The sequence below is a fragment of the Natrix helvetica genome (assembly GCF_964273705.1).
Source record: "Natrix helvetica genome assembly, chromosome: 6".
Taxonomy (NCBI): Eukaryota; Metazoa; Chordata; class Lepidosauria; order Squamata; family Natricidae; genus Natrix; species Natrix helvetica.
This window is the reverse complement of record NC_138553.1, coordinates 22470018-22489956: the sequence shown is the minus strand read 5'-3', so window position 1 is coordinate 22489956 and position 19939 is coordinate 22470018. Positions and strand designations below refer to the sequence as shown.

General features: G+C 38.8%; 1 protein-coding gene across 6 annotated transcripts in view; it reads right to left on the bottom strand.

Annotated features, from left to right (window-relative positions):
- MYBPC1 (myosin binding protein C1) overlaps nucleotides 1-19939 on the bottom strand; it is a 106710-nt gene that overhangs the window by 69082 nt on the left and 17689 nt on the right. For 3 of the 6 annotated variants that reach the window (XM_081957392.1, XM_081957394.1, XM_081957395.1), the window contains exons 2-9: nucleotides 10717-10749; nucleotides 10032-10064; nucleotides 9399-9431; nucleotides 8342-8383; nucleotides 4809-4841; nucleotides 4420-4443; nucleotides 2788-2823; nucleotides 458-547 (exon numbers count right to left, since the gene is read on the bottom strand). In XM_081957392.1, the coding sequence (XP_081813518.1) occupies nucleotides 458-547; nucleotides 2788-2823; nucleotides 4420-4443; nucleotides 4809-4841; nucleotides 8342-8383; nucleotides 9399-9431; nucleotides 10032-10064; nucleotides 10717-10749 (324 nt within the window). The remainder of the gene's footprint in view (nucleotides 1-457; nucleotides 548-2787; nucleotides 2824-4419; nucleotides 4444-4808; nucleotides 4842-8341; nucleotides 8384-9398; nucleotides 9432-10031; nucleotides 10065-10716; nucleotides 10750-19939) is intronic. The other 3 variants (XM_081957393.1, XM_081957396.1, XM_081957397.1) reach the window with 3 other exon arrangements.

Genomic DNA, 19939 nt, shown 5'->3' with positions numbered 1-19939 from the left:
TCAGTGCATTATATCCACATTCAGTGACTAGAGGTGCCTGAACCATGCTAATTCATAATCACAGTGAGCTTTATCATGAACCATATCATGCATACACATGCAACCTAATCAGGGGTGGGTTGCTGCCAGTGTTGCTACCAGCATTGTTGCTGGTTCACTGCGCATGTGTGCCCAGTTGACGGTAAATTGTTCTGCGCATCCCCAGAACATGAAAAAATTACTAAAAAACATGATAGCAGCGGCAACCGGGGAACCAGTTCAGAGGCGTGGCCAGCCTGGGGCACTGCCGGTTCTGCGACCAAGGTCAAAATACCACTACCGGTTCGCCTGAACCGGTGCAAATCGGTAGCAACCCACCTCTGAACCAAATCCTATAAATGTTTACAGAGAAGTAAGTCCTTTTTTGCCATATAGATATGAACAGGGTTGCAATTGCAATTGTTCTTTTTACACTTACCTACACTAATTGAGCCACCTTTTGGTTTTTCAACAAATAAAATAGATTTCTGGGAATCTTGTTTCTCTCCTTCTTCTCCTGCGGAATATACTAGTATAGAAAACAAGGGAAAATAGCCATTATCAGAATGAGCCTATTAGTAAGCAATGCTTACCTAGGATTCTGTTTAGCATTAATGTAACTTCTTAAAAATCGGCATGCACTCCCCATAACTGTATTTCAAGTAAGATAAGGTTACTGAAGTAAGGAAAGTGTTATATGGAGCACACACTGTAGAGTTTTGTACTAGTGATCTGAGCTTTAACTGTCCCTTACAATCTTTACATTAATCTTTACAATTTGAATGGCTTCATTGTTTCAGTAATGAACACAGAATACTTCCTTCTGTGTAGGAAGTATTAAGACACATAGCATGGTGATACCGTCTCAGTTCTAAGTTGCACCCAACTGTGGAATGAAAGTGGAGTCTTGGGAACATCCATGCTAGGGTTCAAAGTAGACAGTTAAGCAAAATTCTATCTGTTGAGCTAAAACAGGGGATGGCAACCTTAAACACTCAAAGAGCCATTTGGACCTGTTTCCCACAGAAAAAAAAAAAACATCAGGAGTCACAAAATCCTTCCCAAGCCTGACTATTTTCCAAGCAGCCACAAAACTAGCATATGCAGTTGAATTAAACATTCTGTTTTCTTTTCTTGGATTTATACGTGGTTGGCCAAGAGGGGTTTGAAAGCTCAATAAATCATGTGCCGCACATTGGCGGTTGTGACACATATTTTGAGTGACAGGGAGCCGCAGCAGTTGGAGGAAAGGGCCACATGTTGCTCCAGAGCAGTGGGTTGCTGACCCCTCAGCTAAAAGAAGTGGAGAACCTAGTGCTGAATGATGGCTGGGTCTCTATTGGACAGCTGCATAATATTGGGCAACAGTAAATAAGTCTTTCAATTTCTAATCAACCTTGCCTGAGTAAAAAAAATAAGGTGGGGTGTTTTTTTGCCCAATAAAATTCTCCATATTAATTGCCACAAGAGTTATCCTGCTGGGAAAAGCTGTCTTCCATCCTTTCAGTAGAAGACAAATTGATTGCAATATGTTTGGTCTGTACAAGATATGAATCTCTGGATTAGAGTCTAGGTAGATGTCTGCTACTGGAATCTAATGTAGAATATAGTCCTATAGAAAGTTTCATGTTAATGTATAGCTTATGGTCATAGTTTTATAGTCTTCTAACCAACTAGTTGGGATTGTGAATATTAAAGTCTGAGTCATCCTATGAGGAAAGAAAAGTAACCTGGAATAGCCACTTTAATTTTTAAAAAATCTGCAGAGGAATTTCAAGAATCGGTAAAGAAATTCTCTTACATACTTTTTGTTTCATTCTGCAACAGATTTTCTTTCCAACTTTTGTCTCTATAGATCATGGACAATTGATGTTGATTGTTGCTTATAACAAATATACTAGTATACCCCCAAAGACTGATGACTAGATGGATGAATGTACCAAACCTTATCATATTTCTATCTGTATCATATGCATGATATACTACACTATATGACAAAAACTTCATATGCACTTTTTATTGTCAAGTGTTGCTACTATATGTCTTAATCCATCAACAACCAGGCTGCTCTATGCATTTCTCTGTGAAGGAATTCATCTTTAGAGATAAATTCCTTCTTTCAGCTATATACTTCAGTCATTATATAATTCTATACAGTAATTATATATAGAATTATATAATTCCTAAATTTAATCCTGAAGGAAGAAAAATAATACATCAAAATAACTCGAGTACATAACTTCTATGTGGAATATAATGCATTTGATAACCAATTTAAAAGTATAACTTTAAATGTTTTAGCATTTTGCTACACAAATCAATAAGAAATAGCTCCCCAATTATGAAATATTTAAAAAAGATTTCGTTTTAATATTTCCACTGTAAAAATGAGTTACAGTGGTATATGAATAAAGCTCCATCTTTAGTTTTTCCAAATCCATTTCTTATATCACAGCTAATTTGTTACACCACTGTGCACTAATCTACTCCAAAGCTTCATATGATTGAAGGCTTCTAACTTCACACCAGAAACAAAGACGAAGAGTCCTCGATCATAAGAAGCTGTGCTTGCACATTAGGACTTCAGGAACCTTTGAAACAGGCTTTTTATCTAGAGCTGTTAAAAAAAACAACCAAGAATAAAAAGTTATAATAAGCATAAATCACTTGCAACTGAAAAAAGACGCTACAAAAAAACCTGTTAATAGATAATGAAAATTGGAATGTTTTGAGTTTTGTCTTCTTCTTTTCAGATTTAGCATATCTCACCTGAGTCCTTTCTCTCTCCAGGTTTATTTGTACCATCTGAAAAGTAAGCATAAACTGGATAATATCAACATTCAAAAGTTATTGTCTTGATTGCTTAATTGTCTATATAGAATTGTGGACCTTTCATATTTTAAAACAAAGGAGGAAAATTATAGGTTGTAATGAATTGTTTAAGAGGACAGTGGAAGGTACATCATTTGGTTGAAGCTGAGCAGATGGGGGCTTTGAGCAGCACTTTGGGGGGCATTACGATAAGACAAAGGGTCTCCTGGGGGGAGAGAAGGTGTGGTTAGATAATTCTAAACCCGTGTTACTGTCATTACAGGAAACGATCTTCTGCTGAGGGGGGGCAGCCTGTCAGGCCATCTTTTACATTGGGTCTTCAGGCCTGCCACATTTTCTACTGTGAGAAAATGGGAATGGGGATTATATGGAGTATGGGAGATATATAGTCTAAATCACATGCCTGGAGTGGCATGACTGGATGGCATCTCCCAGTCCTGCCACCTGGTATGATAATGGGTTGAGCAAGCTTACCTGTAGAAAAGATTTCTATTAGTGGTGGTATTATTATTTATTGTATGTTTATTATGGCCACTCATTCCAAAACGTTTTGGATGCCTCTGGTAGAGCCCCAGATGGTATTCCCACATATTCCTAATCTCAACAGAGCAGGCGTAATGAATACAGAAAGTAGCATCGTCTGTTTTGTTTTCTTCTTAAATTTAAAGTATGATCTCTTCAAAATGGACGAATGTTTTTCTAATTCCAGGGGCATAGAAGTGTGAGGATTTTCTCTCCTAGCAATTTCAGAGAATGTCCCTTGCTTGCATTTGAGTCATCATAGTTGTCAACCTCATGACATTAAAACAATGACACAGCATTCATGACAGCATCACACCAATAGTGCAATTATTCATGTCATGATATTTGACACAAGCATACAACTTGCATTATGTGTGATGATACCATGAGACCTGGGTGATCGTTTACCCCTTTTCTTGCTTCTACGCTGGATGTTTATGGCTACAATAATCTGACTTAGTTAGGAGCTGACATCGCGACGACACAACGTGCGATCTTGGAGCTCCAAGATCATAGTCGATACTTTTGCCGCTGGACGGTCCTTTTGGACCGAAACCATCCCGAAGATATTGTTAGGCTACTTTTAAAAATCTTCCTCAAGGTATTTTGAGATACATTTCTTCATGAAAGATAGCAGATTTTTAAAATATAGTCTTTCAAAGTCTCTTATTGTGAAGTTCCAGTGAAATCAACTGGGGGGTTTGTTGAAAAATAAATTTACAAAGGTATCTGGTTTAATTTAGATGAAATTATCCCTGGTTGGGAACAGAAAAATTGAATCTTAATAAGTCTCCATATTTTATCCTAATATCATGGTGCTACAGTGGGTAGAATGCAGTACTACAGGCTAACTCACTGCTCACTGCCAGCAGTTAGATTCTGAGTGGTTCAAGGTTGACTTAGCTTTCCATTATTCCGAGGACCCAGTTTGTTGGGGGCAATATACTGACTCTGTAAACCGCTTAGTGAGGGCTGTCGAGCAAAAGTGGTATATAGGTCTAAGTGTTATCACTACCATATAATATTAAATGTAATAGTCTTCCTAACCTGTTGCTGAAGAATCCTCTTCATCTGTAAAAAGAAATACATAACAGGTAAAATAGAGAATTGTGACAAGAAAAAGTGACAATGAAGTTTAGTAAAAATGGAGGAAAACAAAAAACCTGTAATAGAAGGAAGGGAAAACCATGATAGCTGGGGAGCTGGTAATGACAAAGGTAAACTTGTGGAGAAAGCTTTATGGGATTGAGCAATGGTTCAATGCTTCACGCAAAAACAAAAATGGGATAGATGATGTGTAATCCATTATTAAAACATGGGATTGAATGGGAGCTTTCAACATGGCTGTGTTTGTTAGACACAAAATGTAAAAACTGAGTGGGGAAATGGAATACAAAAAAGTTACAATGAAAATCAAGGTCAACCATAGATCTGACCTGATGAAGATGTTGTTTCAGTGACGTTTCCGTCTGCAAGTAAAACGTGTACCAACAGATACATTCATCACCATGATCTTTTGGGTTTATTTTTTGAGAGGTAAAAATAATATAATTAAGATTTTTTAAAAAAAGAACAAAAAGTGCTGAAATCAAACAATTATTTTTCTTCATTCACATTAAGATACCTATGTAAAAATAATATGAACGGCATGCCTATTATTTCTGTCAAAATTAAGACACAGGGTTGGGTTTGGATAACATGTTACACAGAACGAAAAGGGGTTGGGAAGATCACAGTTTGAATGAATGGAAAGGAAAATAGAAGGATAATATATTTAGCCTGTTGTGGAAATGTAATAATTTTCTTAGCATATTATGGCAAAAAGGCCATCGTATTTACCCACAATATGGGTTTATGTTTTTGGACATAGTATGCTACATGGACTCAGATATTGTACTTGGCTAACCTATACTGTCCAGTGTCCAGTATATTGTGTGAACCCAGCCTTATACAATGTTGTATGCATGCCTATTAAGTTTAAAAGGCTTTTCTTCCAAGTAGAAGATTGAATTTTGACAGAACATTAATTCGGTGTTCCGTTCCTTTCAAAGGAAGAATTAAGCATTAAGATTACTCATCATAAATGAATGGGCCCTCAAACTGAAATCAATTAAAAACAATAATGAGGACTTCATCCAATAATAATTACTTCTACAGTGATATTAAGAAACATTATGATTACACTATTAAGAAACGGACTAGGGCTGACATGATAGCAGTGTTCCAATATCTCAGGGGCTGCCTCAAACAAGAGGGAGCAAAGCTATTCTCCAAAGCACCTGAAGGTAGGACAAGAAGCAATGGATGGAAACTCAGCAATGAGAGAAGCAATCTAGAACTAAGGAGAACTTTCCTGAAAGTTAGAACAATTAATCAGTGTAATGACTTGCCTCCAGAAATTTTGAGTGCTCCAACACTGGAGTTTTTAAAGAAGAGATTGGACTATAATTATCTGGGAATATCTATGTGTGTGTATTCAAAAAAGTAAATATGGCACCCACAAACATGTGATTGAAGTCCTCCTCTTTTTAAAAATTTTGTTGCACTGAAACATACATTTAAAAGAGACGGGGCTTCAATCACATGGTCAGAGCTCCCATTTTGATGTCTCATGCACTGCACACTGATCCCCTTGCAGGGGTGGGCTGCTGGGGGTTCGCAGGGGTTCAGGAGAACCTCTAGTTAAGATTCTGTGTGGTTCAGAGAACCCTCGAATCCCACGCCTGACTGGCCCCGCCCAACCCACTCTGCCCCTTCCAGGAGTCCCCATGCCAGAGGTGGGTTCCTACCAGTTTGGACCAATTCAGCCGAGTAGGTAGTAACTCGGTAATAACTGGTTCTATCGGTGCTGCCATAGGTAGGCACCGCCAACTTGTTTTTTGCTTCAGCGCATATGCAGAAGTATTTTTTTTCACTACTGAGCATGTGTGCATCAAGCGCGTGCATGCCCAAAGCACGTCCGGCTTCTTTTACTGAGCGGCAGTAAAAGAAGCCGGAACCCACCCCTGCCCTGTTTTGGGTGCAGGTAAGTGCAGGGTACATGTGTAGGCTCGGGGAGAGCGAAAAACAGGCCTACTGGAAGTTTGGGAAGGTCGGAAACAGGCACATTTCTGGCCTCCAGAGGGCCTCCGGAGTCTGAGGAGGCAGTTTTCGCCCTCTCAGAGGCTCAAGGAAAGCCTCCAAAGCCAGGGAGCCAGGGGAGGGCAAAAACACCCCCCCATGGTGCAAGAGGTCAACTAGACCACGCCCACCATGGTCATGCCCACCAGCAATCGGGCAGAGGACCCCTTGCTAAAACTTTTGAAGCCCACCCCTGTCTTTAAGTTCCCACACTCAGGCAGAAATAAACAAAGCATTTCTTCCTCCCAATGTTTCAGAATTGTTCTTTCCAGCTCTCAGCTGTTGCTTCTCATTACAAAAGAAGGAAGCCTGAAGCACAGCTGAGGAACAGGCCCAGAAAATAGTATTCCCAGTGGTACTGATCTTAACCAACTGCCTGTCAATCAACAGCATGAAAAAAAAAAAGCAAGAAGACGACAGGTGATATGTCAGAAATCTTCATCACTTTCAATACAGAGCTGAAAATGGAGAAATCTAATTGTCAGGTTTTGGAGTATTGATATTTCTTAGAAATAATAGGAAAGAGAGAGAGAGAGAGAGAGAGCTGTTGATACAATTGAAATCCAGTCAATCAAGGGTGCTACCATATGGCTACAATATTTTGTAGGACTCGTTTACTATTTTGTTGAGAGAACTGAGAAGCTGGACAATCTGAATCCAAATTATTACTGAGGCTCAAATATTATTCTTCAAAAATATATTTGGCTTTAATCACATCTCAATTGCTTTTAAAATTATGGATTATTTGACATTTAGAAAATCCTTTCCTTTAACTGCACATCTGATCAGTATTTTCTTCAGCATGTGTTGTCATAACATGTGTGCTACACGTGTAAAAAGTGGATTAAAACATAAAAAAAATTAATAAAGAAATTAAAAATGTAGAAATACACCCAGTAATTCGAGTATTTGTCCTGATGATCTGTGGATATCCACCTTTACTGGAATGACTATTAAAAGAATTTAGTATGAAAGAAGGAAAAGGATAACTTGTTTAGCATTACAAAATGTAAGGCAGTTAAAAACTGGGATGATTTTTTTCCCCTGTGTTTCCTTTCCAGATCTGCCATGGTTGGTCCAACTTTTAAAATGGTAAAAATGTTCTAGAAAGCAAGAGAGATATTGGAGACAGATTTCATAGAAACTGCAATCACACACTCCATGTGTTGACAAAGTAGAACCAGGGTAGAATACGTTAAAATGAAATAACATAGGGTTAATTAGATAGCTGGATACCTGATGGAATTTAGAGAATATTAGTAAATTAATGTTAGTATTCCAGGTTATGGGCATATTGTAGTTGCTATATTTTCTGGAAAAAAAGGATGTTAATAAATGCATATTAGGGAATAAAATATATGATAAACATTTATACATACATATTGCATATTTGTGCAAACAATTGCTCTCTGTGTGGGTGGGTGTACCCAAATGTTGAATCATTTTTTAATGATTTTATTCTAGACAAGTGGTTACGTTTTATGTCACGGAAGTTTTTCCAGCGTAGATATAATGTATACTATAATAATCCAGTATTAAGATGTTAAATCATAAACGTCTACAGATTGCTTTGCCCTACACAGAAACGTTAGAGGTATTCTTTCAAAAATAAAAAAAATGCACACAATGGACCAAATCAACTAATAAAGGAAAAGGGAGAAAAGACAGTGAGTAAACTTTGACTCTGAGACATGCACAAAAATAATCCAGGAAGGTATATAGTTAATTATATTTTTAAAAGAATTGAAGTTCAAATCCAGTAAGGGACTGACTAAACAAGAAAGAACAGAAACATAATCTACCTGAACTGTAGAATCTTGTCTAGCTTTTGAAGAATTCTTGTACTCACCTTTTTCTGGGGGATTCCCATCTTCCTGAGTCTTAGTTTCTACTATATAGGAAACATAAGCACATTTTTAAAAGAAACACCCTGATCATAAATATTGTGTATGTTTCAGCTACTAGTGTTAACATTGTATTAACATTTTAAATGTGTAAACTAAACTATTGGGATATTCCACAGCTATATTACAAATAACTCGAATACCTTTACATAGTATAAAGCTGGATCTTTACATTTATTGTTTTTAAAATAAAAATAAAAAACCCACTTGTTAGCACACAGTGTCCTAAGGACTGTAATGGCATCTATTTACATATGGTGAATTAAAGTTTCCATCAGTCTGCATTTAAAACATGGGTACTTGTGCAGGAAATGAAATAATGCAGTGGCATCTGCTAACAATAGTTACGAGAAAAACTTCTATTTAGAATATGATCAGAGTAATCAATAGAGATGAAGAAAAATATGAAAGACTGCATTTGCTTCATGTACTAAAATAGAACTATGATGCTATCAGGGTTCCAAATAGCATCAAAAAGGTTATAAATAGACCTCCGAAATTTCCCCAAAGATACCACAGCAATTGTTTGGTATCCCTCATTGATCTTGAAAAAACTAAGCAAGCCCCGTATAGGTTACTATTTGAATGGAGGACTATTAGCAAATCCATGGATTGTAGGCTAACCTCAGTAGATACAGATTTACATCTCGGAAGATGCTGCTGAAAAACAGTATTGATGTGTCCTTGTAGTCAACAGAAACTAAGATTCTCAGAAACTCAACAACACACAAAAAATATTAATGTGTGGTAGAACAAGTTTGAAGTTCTAATCACTTCTTTATGTTCCTAATGAAACCTTTACAATATTGTGCTATTTTAACAAACGTATGATAGATAGATGATAGATAGATAGATAGATAGATAGATAGATAGATAGATAGATGGATGGATGGATGGATGGATGGATGGATGGATGGATGGATGGATGGATGGATGGAGGGAGGGAGGGAGGGAGAGAGAGAGAGAGAGAGAGAGAGACAGACAGACAGACATTTTACTAACCTGGAGGAGGTGCAGTTTCTTTTGCTGGTGTCTCTGAAAAGATCAAAAGAAAGATATTTATAACATTCTGAAAGAAAAGAAATATACCCAATGACATTTCTGTTTTATTGCATAGTAATATACTAAAAAGATTTTAGTAATAATTTATGTCTGGAACTCTGCACTTTGATATGGCCCAAGGGCTAATCAATAAAGCAAAGTGAATAACTGTATAGTAATACACATTCTGCATTGAACTTGAAAAAACTAAGCAAGGCTCGTATGGGTTACTACTTGAATGGAGGACTATCAGTAAATCCATGGATTGTAGGCTAACCTCAGTAGATACAGATTTACATCTCAGAAGATGCTGCTGAAAAACAGTATTTGTGTGTCCCTTGTAGTTAACAGAAACTAAGATTCTCGGAAACTCAACAACACACAAAAAATATTAATGTGTGGTAGAACAAGTTTGAAGTTCTAATCACTTCTTTATGTTCCTAATGAGACCTTTACAATATTCTGCAATTTTAACAAACGTATGATAGATGATAGATAGATAGATAGATAGATAGATAGATAGATAGATAGATAGATAGATAGATAGATAGATAGATAGAGACAGAGAGACAGACAGACAGACATTTTACTAACCTGGAGGAGGTGCACTTTCTTTTACTGGTGTCTCTGAAAAGGTTAAAAGAAAGATATTTATAACATTCTGAAAGAAAAGAAATATACCCAATGATACTTCTGTTTTACTGCATAGTAATATACTAAAAAGATTTTAGTAATAATTTATGTCTGGAACTCTGCACTTTGATATGGCCCAAGGGCTAATCAATAAAGCAAAGTGAATAACTGTATAGTAATACACATTCTGCATTGAACTTGAAAAAACTAAGCAAGGCTCGTATGGGTTACTACTTGAATGGAGGACTATCAGTAAATCCATGGATTGTAGGCTAACCTCAGTAGATACAGATTTACATCTCAGAAGATGCTGCTGAAAAACAGTATTGATGTGTCCTTGTAGTTAACAGAAACTAAGATTCTCGGAAACTCAACAACACACAAAAAATATTAATGTGTGGTAGAACAAGTTTGAAGTTCTAATCACTTCTTTATGTTCCTAATGAGACCTTTACAATATTCTGCTATTTTAACAAACGTACGATAGATAGATAGATAGATAGATAGATAGATAGATAGATAGATAGATAGATAGATAGATAGATAGATGATAGATAGATAGATAGATAGATAGATAGATAGATAGATAGATAGATAGATAGATAGATGATAGATAGACAGACAGACAGACAGACATTTTACTAACCTGGAGGAGGTGCACTTTCTTTTACTGGTGTCTCTGAAAAGATTAAAAGAAAGATATTTATAACATTCTGAAAGAAAAGAAATATACCCAATGACACTTCTGTTTTACTGCATAGTAATATACTAAAAAGATTTTAGTAATAATTTATGTCTGGAACCTTGCACTTTGATATGGCCCAAGGGTTAATCAATAAACTAAAGTGAATAACTGTATAGTAATACACATTCTGCATTATGACAGTTTAAAAAATCACAATGTCACGCTGTTCTTATTATAAATATGTACACAACTGGGCAGGGGGTTGGACTAGAAGACCTCCAAGGTCCCTTCCAACTCTGCTATTGTATTGTATTGTATTGGGCTCTATTTGCATATAGTAGCCTATTACATTATAGTGCATTATTTCAGGAGGTTTTTTTAAAAAGCAAATTACTAGAAAGTTTTCCCCTTCTTTTCTATAATAAACAGGCATTATTATTATTACGAGGCAAATGTTAATGCACAATATTATGCAAATATTTAAGATTATCCCCAAAATGTTGACAATCCATATTGCCATCAAGTCTTGAAAAATTGGTTGCAGGACAACTAAAAATATCTTTTTCTCCAAGCAAAACTAGGATTGACAGCAGGGTTGGGTCCAACCTTTTTTTATGTAGCCTCTGGTCTCATTTCACGCAACTTCAGTCTAATTTCCAATCTGCTATGAAGGAATCCTCTGTGTGTGTGTGTGTGTGTGTGTGTGTGTGTGTGTGTCTGTGTGTGTGTGTGTGTGAGAGAGACTTTTGTTCTTCCCATGCAGCCCATAGTTTGGGAGAGAGAGGAAATATTGTCAAAAAGAGAATAGGAGAGGGGATTTTAGAGAATAAGTATCCCCTCCTCTTTTAACTATGAATTTGAGGAAACACTACTGACAGTGCATTGTCCAAGAAATTACCCCAACAGAGAAAAAAGGATGCTAACCCCTAATTTACAAAATTAACCTTCTAGTAATCATTGGTTTCATCAATGTATCATTGAACATCTGGCTTTGGGACTGCTGTGCTCCCACACATGACTTTGTCCTTGTATTAGACCATTTAATCCTACCTAGACAACTTTAGCTCCTGAGCGTCTGCAATAGATTTTTAGGTGGGGGGACAACAGGGATGGTTGGTATGAGGGCCTTGTCTTACATAGCATCCTAAGAATTCCCGCAGGCTCAACTGAACATGGAATACAACTCAACTGCCTAGAGGCTTAATTTTGGTTTACCCGCATGGAAGGGCATTTCATGCATGTCAGTGTGTTTTAAATAGGACCCTTCTTGAATGCATTGCATTATCCTACTGCAATTTGCCATGTTAGATGAGGCTGCCATGTAATGCCCGGAAGAAGTAATGGTATCCTATTAACTTCCCTATCGGTTTGGTAGTGGGAGCGCACACATCTGGGCATATGCAGAAAGTCCGTGATGACGTCTGGGTGGGTGGGCGGAGCTTTGCACCACCGCCATGACGAACTGGCAGCATACCACCTCTGCCCGGAAGGCCATGGGAGATCTACACCTATTTTACTAGCATTTACTAAGAGCCCACTGACATTTAATGGTAGTAATGCAGTTTCGTCACATGCCATTTGAGTGACAAAAATTAGGGAAGCTCCAAAGGGACTTCAGTTATCCTCACATACCGTATTTTTCGGAGTATAAGACGCACCTTTTTTCCTCAAAAAAGAGGCTGAAAATCTGGGTGCATCTTATACACTGAATACAGCATTCTTTGCCTCCTGAAGCCCCGCCCCTTCACCAAAATGGCCATGCATACCTTTATGGAGGTTTTCAGAGAGTTCCTGGGGGCTGGGGAGGGCAGAAATGAGCAAAACGGGCCATTTTTTGCCCCCCACAGCCCCCAGCAGCACTCTATAAGCCTCCATAAGGCTATGCATGCAATTTTTTTGATGAACAATGGGGGCGTTTTTTGCTCAGTTCTGGGGGGGCCAATCCCTCCAGGAACACTCTGCAACCCACCCCCCCAAGGCTATTAATGCCTTTTTGGGGGGAAAAAACAGGCCCGTTTTTGCAAAAATGTCTACCTATCTACTGTATTTCTCTCTCTCTCTCTCCTCTCTCTCTCTCTCTCTCTCTCTCTCTCTCTCTCTCTCTCTCTCTCTCTATTTCTCTCTCTATATCCCTCTACCTACCTACCTACCTACACACACTCTCTCTCTCTCCCTCCCTCCCTACTGTATTTCTCTATTTCTCCCGCTCTCTCTCTCCCTTTATCTACCTACCTACCTCTCTTTCTCTCTCTCTCCCTCCCTCCCTCCCTAATTTTACAAACATTCATTTAGTGACAATTCAAAGTTACATGAGCACTGAAAAAGTGACTAATGATCATTTTCCACACTTAACAACGGTTGCAGCATCCCCATGGTCATGTGAGCAGAATGTAGATGCTTGGCAAGTGGTTCATATTTATAGCAGTTGTTCTGGGCTCATATGCAACCTTCTGACATGCAAAGTTAATAGGGAAGCCAGATTCCCCTAACAAACATGTTACTAACTTAACAATTGTGGAAAGGAAGGTCATAAGGTGAGACAAAACTCATTCAACAACTGTTTCACTTAGCAGCAGAAATTTTGGGCTCAATTATGGTTGCAAGTCAAGGACTACCTGTAAAGAGAACCTTGATATAAATCTAGGTGATAACCATGGTATGGAATCATAATCTGGTGCGAAGCACTTGTGTGAAACTGATAGGAAACAATGACCTTAATGCTATTACCTTTAACTGGCCTGCAAGTGGGAAACTGCCATTGTTCCTGTTAACTAAAAAAATGAGAATGTTCTGAAAAATGTCAGGACTGGTTAAAAAGTGACAGAAGAGTTAAGAGGATGAAATTTCTTTGTAATGCTTAGAGATGATTTTAAATCACAACCATTGAGATCCGAGTGGAATGAATCACGCAATGTAAGAAAATGGCATCCAAGTCCAGGAAGAGGACCACAGGATTCCTCCCAGAACTCTAATAAAGGAGACTTCCTTCAGAAATTGAAAAACCAACCAAGAGCAAAAAGGAATATAAACTGGCAGAAAAGGTGTAGGGTGATCATAAGGAAGAAGAAGTTGAGGAGCAGAGGTATTTTTCAGAGTATAAGACGCTCCGAAGTGTAAGACGCACCTAGCTTTTGGGGAGAAAAACAAGGGGAAAATATCTGCCTCTGCCTCTCAGGAATTTGCCTCCTTGCAACAAACAGTACAGACAATATACACAGTTTGTAGTGTTATATTTCAGACTATACTTGTACAGATACTGTTAAAAGTGATGTGCTTTCTGGAAGTATAGTTATTTTCTGCTATTTAAGAGAATAGCACTTTTTAAAACAATAGCAGGGGGCCTCTTCAGATCAAGCATTTATTTTAAAAAGCTTCTTCATTTTGTTAAGTTATCTAGAATAATAATAAAGCAGTCTTTAAAAATTAAAAAATAAGTCTAATAATTTGAACATTCTATAGGCATTTATAGTTGTTGACTTACCTCCTTGCAGCAAACAGCCTGATTAGCACAAGGGGGAAAAAAAATCTGCCTCCCAACAATTTGCCACATGGAGCAGTTTCACTTTCAATTTCTCCCGACCATCAGCTGTTAGAGGCTGTAGGGATTGCTATAGTTTATTGAAATCTCCCCCCCCTTTGCTGCAAAGAGGTAAATTGCTGGGAGGCAGAGGCCAAAGGGGAGGGAAAGGTGGCCGGGTGGGGCTACATTCAGTGTATAAGACGCACCCAAATTTTCACCCTCTTTTGGGGTGGGGAAGTGCGTCTTATACTCCAAAAAATGGTTAACTACCCATCAAAACTGTGAATGTGCATGCGAATTCCATGCATGCGTGCAGCCTCCTACGCATGTGCTTTGTTCACACGCGCAGCTTTCACACATGTGCGCGGCTTAGAAAACATGGCTAAATAGGTCGGCATAGAGCTGAGGTGGGTGGTCAGGGAGGGGGTGGGCCCATCCGCAGGTTGCCACTACTGGTTCACCCGAACCAGTCCGAATCCACTAAATACCACCACTGTTAAGGAGGGTATGATAATCAATCATCAGAACTTTTTTTTCATTCTATGCATTGCCAAAAAAAGCAGGTGATTTGTTAGATGGCAAAAGAGGAATAAGGATACTGTAGAATTGATGAAAAACTGAATGCATTCTTGACCTCTGTATTTTCTACAGAAGGTATAGAAAAAGATCGCTATGTCTCCAATTGAGAGAAGCCACTTGAGGTAACAAGAGAAGATATTCTGAGATCTCTTGAGCGACTATACAGTAATAAATTGCTGAACTCTGATGACATCCACCCAAGAATTTTTAAAGGCCTCAGTTGTGAAATTGCTGACCCCTTTACAAAATATGTAATTTATCCCTTACGTTGGGCTCAATAGAGAGAACTGGAAGGTAGCCAGTGTGACACCAGTTTTTAAAAATGGACCAAAAGGAGAGGTAGGAAACTATAGATCAGTCAGTTTAATGTCTGCTCTATGATTGGTACAGTGGTGGGTTTCAAATTTTTTTAGAACCTCTTCTGTAGGTGTGGCCTGCTTTGTGGGAGTGGCTTGCCAGCCATGTGACTGGGTGGGAGTGGCTTGCCAGCCATGTGACTGGGTGGGTGTGGCCACCTTGTAAAATGTGGTGAAACTCACTAAACAACGCTCTTGCTTAGCAACCAAAATGTTGGCTCAGAAACTCTGGCGTTTGAAGCACGCAAGCCTTAAAGCTGTCAAGTTACAAGACCCTTGCACCCGTAACCCTTTAGAAAAAAAAACCAGGGGTGTTCAAACTTGACAGCTTTAAGGCTTGTGGATTTCAACTCCCAGAATTCCTCCTCTCGCTCTTCATCTTGATGATGTGCGGGGGGGGGGGAGCTGGAACCAGTTCTAAACGGCACTGTAGATTTGTGGAATCTCTTCTATAGAAGAGGTTAGAACGGGCAGGAACCCACCCCTGGATTGGTACTATGGTAATCAAAGGAAAATTACTAAATACAGAGAGGGAGAAATCTGCATGGATTCTCTACAGCTAAATCCCATCTCCCCAGTTGTTTTTTTGAGGATATCCGCTGTTACATAGATGGAAGAAAAAGGCACAGTTGATGCTAGGAAACATTTGGAAAGAGGTTGAAAATAAAATGCTCAACTTAATAATACTCTCAGAGAACCTCTTATGCATTTCCATCTGAAAAACTGCATACAGTTCTGGTTTGAAAAGGAAAGGATTTAACTGAGCTTGAAATAATTTCATCTAAAATGATCAGGCAGCTCAATCACTTTCCTATGAGAAAAAGCAAGAATGTTTGTCTTTAGCTTCAAAAAAAAAAAATCCATGACAGGTGGGGACTTGATCCAGATCTCCAAAATCAGGCAAAGTATGGAGAAATCAAGACCAATGAATCTTACCAAGGCAGAGCAGTCAAAATACAGCATAATTAATCCATGGGAATATACCAGGGGTGGGTTCTGGCTTCCTCTACTGCCGGTTCACTCAGGGTCGTGCTTCGGGCATGTGCAGTTGATGCATTATGCGCGGCTGCCTAGTAGTAAAAAATTGCTTCTGTGCATGTGCAGAAGCAAAAAACAAGATAGCGGCATCTACAATGCCACCAATAGAACTGGTTTGGGAGCATGACTGGCCAAGTTACTACCTACTCGGCCAAACTGGTCTGAAATGGTAGGAACCCACCTCTGGAATGTACCACTCCAAGGGAAGGCAATGGCCATACTGATTTAGATGGCTTAGAAAGGAATTGAATACTTTTGTGCAAAGGGCCTATTAACAGCAATTAAGCTTTAAGATTGAATGTGTTTCTAGATTGGGGTCAGCATGCCCCCCAAAGGTCTAAAACTGCAGGGTCTGAAGGATACTAATATTCTGTGCTTGCATTCATGATCTTTGTGATGGATTTTGAATTTCAGAGCAGAAGAAAAAAGCAAATTGGAATTGCCTGATGATCCTGGAGGGCAAGGAGTTCAACAACAAAAAATGGAATATTGTCTTTTCCTTGGTGTGAAATGACAATATTTATAATAGAAGGTGCTAATGTCAGCAGAAAGGGCAGGTTTGAAGCTTCCATAAAAATATAGAGGCTCTAGGTTAGATTCCAGTAAGGCAATTCTATAATTAATGTTGCCTTTGTGAGTCTTGTGTAATATATCTAGGGATGTATATACTGCTGCTGAAACCAGGAGGTTTTTTTGGTGTGTTTTGGCCAGGAGACCAGTGATCACTGCCAATAAAATATACTTCATTGAATCTGTCTTAAAATGCTCCAACTCCTTATTTAGATTTTTCTGACCACAAAGGAGCTAATGATGGAAGGGTGAAATACCACAATCTTCTGTTTTACGGGCATCTGAATAGCCAATATAAGAAACAAACTAGTGGGCTAAGATAAGCCATGGCCCAATCTGGTTAGCAGCATTCTTAAGTTCACACACATTAGTGAGACTGGTTTTCCATTCCAATAACAATCCTGATCCATAGGTAGCACTTGACTTATGACCATCTGTTTAGAGACAGTTTGACGCTTTCGTGGCACTGAAAAAAAGTTACAATTGGTCCTCGTGCTTATGATATTGCAGCGCTCTTGGGGTCATGTGATTTGCGTGCTTGGCAACTGGCATGTACTTACCACTTCCCAACTGGCTTCCAACAAGCAAAATCAAGGGGGAAATTCATGCCATGATCATGGTAAAAAAGAGCATACCATAGGTGGGTTCCTACCAATTCAGCCCAGTTCAGCTGAACAGGTAGTGGTCTGCCGGCCTGGGTCGCAGAACTGGCAGCGACCCAGGCTGGCGACGACCTTGAACTTGTTCCCTGGTCGCTGCCATCACCATCTTTGTTTTGGAGTTCTGTGCATGCGCAGAACTATTTCCATTGAACTGTGCATCCAAGCGCGCACGAGAGTCGCACGAATGAGCAAACGGGCAGTAACGCTGACTGAAACTCACTCCTGGATCATACCATCAGGTGCCCTCATGTAACATGACGTCATTTATTGTCATAAGTCCCAACTGTGGTCATAAACCAAGGACTACCTATATATTTTCCTCTGAGTTAGCTTAGTACACTGTACTTGTATAACATTCTTGTTATTGTTTTATGAAGAAACATTTCAGAAAGGAAGTCTTTATCATAATTTTATCACAAAGAGGTGCCTGCTGGTCCACTACTGTAATTTAGCATCCTTTTCCCCACCAAATGCCTCCAGAAACTGGAAGGACTGAGATAGAGCAAGTGGCTTAAAGTCACCTACTGACCTCTGTAGTTGAATACAATACAATACAATACAATACAATACAATAGTAGAGTTGGAAGGGACCTTGGAGGTCTTCTAGTCCAACCCCCTGCCTAGGCAGGAAACCCTATACCGTTTCAGACAAATGGCTATCCAACATCTTCTTAAAGACTTCCAGTGTTAGGGCATTCACAACTTCTGGAGGCAAGCTGTTCCACTGATTAATTGTTCTAACTGTCAGGAAGTTTTTCCTCAGTTCTAAGTTGCTTCTCTCTTTGATTAGTTTCCACTCATTGCTTCTTGTTCTACCCTCAGGTGCCTTGGAGAATAGTTTGACTCCCTCTTCTTTGTGGCAACCCCTGAGATATTGGAACACTGCTATCATGTCTCCCCTAGTCCTTCTTTCTCTTAAGCTAGACATACCCAGTTCCTGCAACCGTTCTTCATATGTTTTAGTCTCCAGTCCCCTAATCATCTTTGTTGCTCTTCTCTGCACTCTTTCTAGAGTCTCCACATCTTTTTTACATCGTACATACAATACAGATTTAAACTTGCCCTCCCCATTCTAAATGAAAACATGAACCATAACAATTTGAACACATCTTGATGTTTTTGCTGCTTTTCTAATCTTAGCTGTTTGGAAGCAAAATATAAAGGGCAACTTATGTACGAAAGGTGACAAAGGTGCATTTCTAAATAAATAACTAAAGTTCCGTACGTGGCTCAACTCACCAGTAAAACCAGTTTGCATACTTAACACTGCCTAAGTCTAAACATTGTCTGCCAGCAGTAAAATACACAAAATGGAAATTCCTTTGAACTTTCTTAACAGGGAGTTTCAAAGTTTCAAAACAACACTCAGTTATCATCCACTATAAGCTTTTAAAAACATGTCATGTTTCAATAGCATTTCTCAAGTGTTCTCATGGTTTCATAAGTTAATTTATTTTGTCACTCTTGAATCTACTACTAGTCACTGAGTTTTTCAAATTCCTGTATAGCGAGACGGATTGTTGGAAGACCTGAAGGACCAGTTTAGGGACAAATTACCATGGGGGGGGGGAATTATGTGGCTGCTGAGTCTACATCGGGGGTGTCCAAACTTGGGAACTTTAAGACTTGTGGACTTCAACTCCCAGAATTCCCCAGCCAGCATGGCTGGCTGGGGAATTCTGGGAGTTGAAGTCCACAAGTCTTAAAGTTCCCAAGTTTGGACACCCCTGGTCTACATCAACTTTATGGCATATAATCAATCAATTAATAATAATTTTTATTTTTGTCACCTTCTTGGGGTTTTTTCTGAAAGCCTGAATTTACTACACTTTCTTTCCACATTGATTTTTTGATCATTCATTTAAAATATCCACTGTCCACATTTTCCCCCTTATATGATTTTTCTACACTACTTCACATGGAATAGTCATATTTAACTTCAGCCACCATCCCTTTTCCTTATCTCCTGCTGCTTTTTCTTGGGACTTTGGTGGATGACAAAGGGGAGGCAAGGGAAGATCATCTGAATGCCCAACGGGGGAAGAAAAAAATGTGTGCTTTGGCAAGCATCTTATCCTTTATTCTACTCAATTCCACACTGCAATTTCTTTCAGGGTGACCATGTGGAGGTGCTGTCAAACCACTATGGAAACTACAGAATAATCAGCCTGACATCCATACCTAAGAAGATCCTGGAAAAGATGATCAAGCAACAGATCTGCAAACACCTAAAAGCAAGCAAAGTTATAACCAGAAGCCAACACAGGTTTGTCAAAAACAGATCATGCCAAACAAATCTTATTTCATTCTTTGACAAGGTGACTAAATTATTGGATCAGAGAAATGCTGTGGGCATAGTATACTTATAATACTTTATTTACAGTCACAGACCAAAACACGACCACTACTAAAGAGACACAGCAGCCAGTCACCAAAAGCCCAACTAAGGGAGGTTACAG